Raw genomic sequence first — 6671 nt, forward strand, 5'->3', positions numbered from 1 at the left:
GATATGATAGCCTCAGCATTGTTTTTGAGGTTTTCGTGCACATCATTTTTACATACTATTTACTAATGAATACTTGTGTACCCTTTACACCTCAAATTTATTAATTTGGGTCTTTTCTGTCTTATGATTAATTTGTCTAAGGGTTTGTTGATTTTGTTTATTAAAAAGCCCCCCCCCTTCATCTTGGTCATGTTTTTCCTTTTGGTTTCCTTTTCTTTAATTTCCACCTTGATCTGTATCATTTCTTTCTTCTAATGACTTTGGGTTGTCAAATTGTTCTTGTTTATCTAAAACTTTAAGGTATATATTATCCACTTAAGAGCTCTTTGATTTTTATGTAGCTAGAGTTAAAACTTCCCTCTGAGAACTTCCTTGTCCCATCCCAACGTGGTGCTAAGTTGCGCTTTTATTTGACCCCAACAATTTAAAATTTTCTTCAGTGGAGCACTGATTAGTCAGGAGCACACTGCTCACTCTGCGTTTGTTCACAGAGTATCTGTAAGTTCCTATGTTACTGTTTGCCGCCTTTTCTCCACTGTGAGATTAAAAAGACTGAAAAAGATCACTTAAATTTTGTATATGGTATGATTTGCTTTATAACGCAAGGTATTATGTTAGGGTTAGTTCCATGGGCTGCTGAGGACACTGTGTGGGCAACGTTCTGTGGGTGTCTCTTGTCCATTTGATCTGTGCAGTTCCAGAGATGTCTTTTAGTCAGGGTGTCCTATCTGTTGATAAGCACTGGATATTGGAATTACCCAGTTATTGTATTTAGATATTTTTCACCCTTTATGTGAAATGTGTTTTTTATTAAATTGATGATCCAATATTTGGTTCATATAGCTTTACAATTGGTATATCTTTCTGATGGATTGTTTAAATTAGTAACTTGTAGTGACTTTTTAATCTCTTCTAATTTGGGCTTCAAGCCTGCCCCATTAAATACTAAGTGTGGGTATTTTTTGCATGTTCTTGGCTCCTGTTATCTGGTGTATTGATTTCCATTCCTTCACTCACAGTCAGGGGTGTGTCTTTGCCCATGAGGTATGTTTCTTGTAGACAACAAGAACTTGGATCTTGGGGTTTCTTATAGGTATATATATGTTGTGTGTGTGTGCATACGTGTTTGCATGTGCACATATATGAAGGCCAGAGGTTAATATCCAGTACTTCTTTGATTACTCTTCACTTCTATGTGTTAGAACAGATATCTCACTGAACCTGGAACTCACTAAGCTATACTGTCAGAATGGTAAGCCCTGAAACCCTCCTGCCTCTGTCTCCCACTTCTTCACTAAAATTTGAAATATTTGGGTTTATTATGGAGGCTCTGAGCCTTCCAGAGTTGCTCTCTTCCTCCTCCCGCTGCTCCTCTTCACCCTCCCCTCCCCCTTCCTCCACCTTCCCTCGCCCTCCTCCTCTTCCTCCTTCCTCCTCCTCCTCCTCCTCCTCCTCCTCCTCCTCTTGCTCTTTGTTGTAATTTTGCCTCAGCCATGACTTTCTCTCCCTCTTCCTTCTGTTCTGGTAATAGCTCTACCTCATTGATCTTTTGATGTCTGAAATCTGTCGTCTTCTACCTGTGGGTCCTAGGGAATCAAGCTCCAGTCTCCAGGCTTGCACAGAAAGAGCCTTCTCATATTAAGCTTTTGTTTTACATAGTTCGTTGTCCACTTGTATCTTTTCCATTTGGTTCTGCCCTATACTTTATCAGCCATTGCAGAGACCTTCCTGACTATTTTAAGTGTGCCTCAAATCACTTGTTGAAGCTTTCTGTCGTTGGGTAACTCCAGCATTGCTTTTGGCAAATATGGACTCTTTCTCCATATCTCAAATATCTTTTGAGATATTCTTGGTTCCTGGTAGAGCAACTCTCATTTGAAAACCTAGACAATGTGTCCATTTAAAAGGCTAGTTGTGGGAGTTGGGGATTTAGCTCAGTGGCCCTGGGTTCGGTCCCCAGCTCCGGGAAAAAAAAGGCTAGTTGTGGGACTGGAAAGATGGCTCAGCAGTTAAGATCATCAGCTGCTCTTCTAGAGGTCCTGAGTTCAATTCCCAAGCCACTACAGGGTGACTCATAGCCATCTGTAATGGGATCTGATGCCCTCTTCTGCTGTGCACTAAGGTAGCATACTCATCCACATAAACATAAATAAATCTAAAAGCAAACAAACAAAAATAAATAGTTGCCCTTTATTTATCTGACTTTCTCTGATGTTAGCCCAGGAAATAAATTATGTCACTGCCTCATACTGAGGGGCAGGAGTAAACATTCCCTTCCTCACTTAGCCATTGCCAACTGAAAGGGGTAGAGGTACTCCTCCTTAATACTGTGGGGATGGGAGCCTCCAGTCTCCGCTACACTCCTAACAGATAACGCTGCAGGAGGACCTCCTTTCTCCCCCTCCCCCGCCCCTCCATGTACCAAGATGGATGGGTGGCTGGTGTGCCCTCGAAAGAACCAAAGTTAGATATGGGGGAGGAGGCTCTTAAGGTATTAAGCTGTGGAAGTGAGGGGGTGACAACGGTGTGTGCCAACAACAACAGTAACAACAACAACAACAACAACAACAACAACAACAACAACAAGATATTAGAGTATTAGACTCTGGGTTACTTTGCCAAACACTTTGCACAGATGATTTCGTCTATCTTTTACACTGTAAGGCTTGCCTCAGAAGTATGAGTTACTTCTGATTTTATAGACGAGGAAACAAAGACTGACAGGAAACTCCAGAGTCATGTCAAGGCTGGTCTGAAACATCGTAAGCCTGACCCCAGAATCCCCAGAGAGCCTGCTGCCGAGGCTTGAACATGGGATGATTAACTTGGACATGAAGAGAGTGATTGTTTTGGAAATTGAGGTCTGATCTGTGAGTGCTTGCATTTGTGAGTGGGGGGGGGGGCGTCTCCATGAGCATGTTTGAGTGAAGAAATGAGGTGCTACGTAGCAGGTCTGTTTAAGAACAAGAGGTAGAGGGGGACCTAAGACAGGAAGGAAAGAGGATGGAGATAATGGCCTGATTCTCGTGGAACAGAGAGAGTGGATGCCACACTAGCCTGTCTGCAGAATCCTGGTCTGGTTTTGTCTGATGTTACTTCAGAGTTACTAATATGACATAGCTCCTCTAATGAAACTGTCATTTTCCTTCTGCAGTTCATGCAGAGTTCACCACAGGGCTGGCGAGATGGTGCAGCCAGAGAAGGTGCTAGCTTCTCCTTGACCTAAGCCTGACAACCTGAGCCAAATCTGAGGAATCACACAAAGTTGTCCTCTGACCTTCCCGTGGGCACTGGAGCAGGTGCCCCCACACATGCATACAAGAATAACAAGAATAATTTTTTAAAATCGACATCAAGTTTTTTTTTTAAAGAAGAGGTTTTTTTCCCCCAATAAAAACTGATAGGATGGGTTGATTTCTATTGTTGCTTGCTTCGTAGCTTTAAAAAGTCATATTACTGAGTCATGCTTAGTCACTCATTCAGAGCCTCGTTAAGCTAATTAGATACAATGTGGGTAGACAGAATGACATCCTGTGGCTCCTTCAGAAGAAACAGAAGGGAAATAGAGGGGAAGAGGAAAATGCCAATAGAACCTGGATGCATAGGACTGGATAGGAGCAGCCCCCTCCAAGAAAGACTAAATATAGGCTAGTGTTTATTTCTCTTCAAGATAAGGCCTCACTGTGTAGCCCAGGTTGGACCTGGAATTCATTGTGTAGCCCAGGCTGGCCTGTACCACTGGTTATTACAGATGTGTGCCGACTGAGTTTCACTGAGCTCTCAAATATCACGACTGTGGTGGAACTTCGAAGACACAGTCCTGGTGTATTATAAACGCTGTCACAAGTAGAGATGTCCAAAGAAAGCCTCAGTCTGGGAGGAACTAGGCAGCCATTTACAAAAACAAGAACGAAAGGAAAAGAAAGAAGAAAGCATTTAACTACAGAACATCACTCCATAGGAAGAAGAAGAATGGGGTGATGGTCCGTGGCGAGTGCTAGGTTACAAATGAGTGTCTATACTGTAGGCGTTTACGTTTACAAGTGTACCAGGGGCTCTGGAGAAAGGATCGCACTAGACCAGAGTCTCCATTCTAGTTGCTTAGAGATTCTCCCAGCCCACCTTTGCTGCTTCCCCTGGGAGGCTCCTCCCACTTCACACGCGGCAAGGCTTACCAAGTCACATCCTAAAACCCTACTCCCAACTGTGCATTTGTCTCCGGCTCCTCCAACTCCTGCCTGATGTGTGCTTCTCCTCTCCCTGAGAGGTATTTCACCTCAAAATCCACGAAGCCAAGCAGATTTGGTATCCTCCCCCACCCCCGCCCCACGTCACCTGCCCCAACCACATCTACAGCATCCGAGAGAATCGATGAACTAATTCATGGGAGGAAAATGCAGCTACTGTATATACTTTTTTAAAAATCAATGCTCGATTAAAATCGGATTTTTACGGAATTGCATGACGATGTCTCTGGCTGCTGGGCTGTGCCTTCTTCCTCCTGGGTTCTCAGTAGACTCCACCCTGCTGGTGCAGGGGCAGCTGGGTCTCTGCTGCCCCCTTGTCATAGCAGCGGTTTATCTTGGAGGCTAGGGGAACCTTCTGGTACTCCTGGAAGATGGGATCTTTCCCTAGGGTCATCCGCTCTAACTTTTGTTCCTTCTTCTTGATGGCTTCCTTTATGCCCTCAATGTGACACTTCTCCTCCTTCTCCGCTTTCAGCTTCAAGATATGACGGTTCCTCTCCCGCAGGATGTTCAGCTCCTGCAGGTGCTGCGCCCTGTCCTTGGAGGTCTTGTGCGCATGACTCCTGGCCTGCCCCATCTTCTCTTCAGCCAGCTCTGCCAGCACCCGCTTGCTCTCTTGGAGCAACTCCTCCGCCTCCTCCTCTCGCCATTTCACTCTCTGGAACTGCTCTGCCTCAGTCTGGGCCTTCCCCTGCTGCCCTCTGTGCCGCTCCTTAACCAGACCCTCTTGCGTGTTCTGAGAGCTCTGGAAACTCTGCTCCAGAGACAGCTTCCTGAGGAGCTCCTCCGCCTTGGCCTGGCAGTCCATGAGAACCTTGCGGGCCTGGAAGTTAACAACCGTACTCAGGTTGCTCCCCTGGACCTTCTTCGGGCTCTCCATCGCATGCTGTTCCCTCTTGTGACCTGCTGTCTCCAGCCTCTTCTGCATCTGCAGCCTGTTCAGGTCCCTCACACTCTGCAGCACCCTCTCCTGCTCCCGCAGACTCTGCGCTTGACAGTGTTTGAGATGCTCGGCCTGCGCTTGCACCCTATCCATCTTGTCTACGCCTTGGTTCTCTGGCTTGTCAGGTTGCATCGTCCACCCACTCTGGTTCTCCGGCTGAACCGCGCTCTTTGCCTGGCGGTCCCGCCGCTGTCCCTGCTGCTCGTGGCCCTGGCGAGGCTGCTCATGGCTATGGCCCCTCCGAGGCTTGTGCTGTTCCCTCTGTCCTTGCCACTGCTCCTGGCTCTGCAGCAGCAACAGCCTACGCTCTCTCTCCAGGGTCAGGTGGACTTTCTGGTCTGAGCGCTTCAGCTCTTCCCAGGCGACTGCAGCCTGTTGCTGCAGCTCTCGCATCCTCTGAGCCTTCTTGAGCCTGCTCAGCACCAGGGCCAAGATCTTCTGGTCCCTGAAAGATATCACCGCCTCGTCCAACTTGCTCTTGAGGACCTGAGCATGCTGGCTACTCTTCTCTTTGCAGGAGGCAGAGGGCGGGTAATACTTAGTCCGATCGCGGTTTTTCCTATTCTGGGTGCACCCACAAGTGGATTGCTTCCAGAGCTCTAGGGAGTGCACAGAGGACTTGTCTGTGAGATCCAAGGTAGGGGACCCGGGACCTATATGTCTGCACACCGGTACTGCCCACCGGTCTCCATTGTGTGTCTTTTCTACAAGCAAAGCCCCAGCACTCGGGGGGCTGAAAGCTTCCCCCGGGTACTGCGGGGACGAAACTCCCGGGGCTGCAGGGTGGCGTGGGCTGGGCTGATCCGGTGGCTGCTGCTGCCGCTTCTGCTGCCAAGTTCTGCTGGACTTGGTCGGTGCCTCCCCCATCCCGCAGGCTTCTTCCAGGCGAAGGTTCCCAGACCTGTGCTTCCTGGCTCGGTCCGAGGGTCTGCGAGCCACATGTGTCAGGCTGTGGCTTTCTCGTGGCGAGGCAATATACCCACGCCGGCGGGACCGCCCGGTGGGCGAACACTTCGGGTGCACCCAGGGCACCTCGGTCTCGATCTCAGCTCCGGGAGTCTGGGCCCAGGAGTTCCGAGACAGCTCATGCCAGCCCAGCTGGTCCGCGAACTCCTGCTCTCCAGCTGCCAAGGGTTCCCTGAGCTCCCCATAGGGCTTTGGGGAGAAGAGATGGAAACCGGCCATGCTCCCTTCCCGGCTGGCCCAGAGTCTACAGGAAGGTCGGCGGACCTTCAGGGGGCCACTGTGGACACCCAGACCACGCTCAGATCCTGCGATCCACGTGGCCTGTGACGCTTCTGCCACTTCATAATGCATCCTGGTGCCACATGGTCTTTAAAGGCCTCAGTGTACCCGGGCTTTGACGAGCTGGTTGGAAGTCTTGGAAACAAGGGTGGTATTTAGAAACGAGAATCTTGACAGCAATGGTGTTTCAGGTCCCTGAATTAGTGGATTGTGGGAGCCCCCGTAGAAGGTAGTGG

At 48.6% G+C, this 6671-nt stretch overlaps 1 protein-coding gene across 1 annotated transcript; it reads right to left on the bottom strand.

Annotated features, from left to right (window-relative positions):
- Positions 1-4384: 4384 nt before the first annotated feature.
- Positions 4385-6391, bottom strand: Ccdc185 (coiled-coil domain containing 185). The gene has a single exon (XM_032914592.1). The coding sequence runs from the start codon at positions 6373-6375 to the stop codon at positions 4510-4512; it is 1866 nt and encodes a 621-aa protein (XP_032770483.1). The 5' UTR covers positions 6376-6391; the 3' UTR covers positions 4385-4509.
- Positions 6392-6671: the final 280 nt, after the last annotated feature.

The sequence above is a fragment of the Rattus rattus genome, chromosome 10 (assembly GCF_011064425.1).
Source record: "Rattus rattus isolate New Zealand chromosome 10, Rrattus_CSIRO_v1, whole genome shotgun sequence".
Classification (NCBI taxonomy): Eukaryota; Metazoa; Chordata; class Mammalia; order Rodentia; family Muridae; genus Rattus; species Rattus rattus.

Bases quoted from the DNA above. Each gene is read 5' to 3' on its own strand.
- Ccdc185 (XM_032914592.1), bottom strand. From the start codon at position 6,375: ATGGCCGGTTTCCATCTCTTCTCCCCAAAGCCCTATGGGGAGCTCAGG.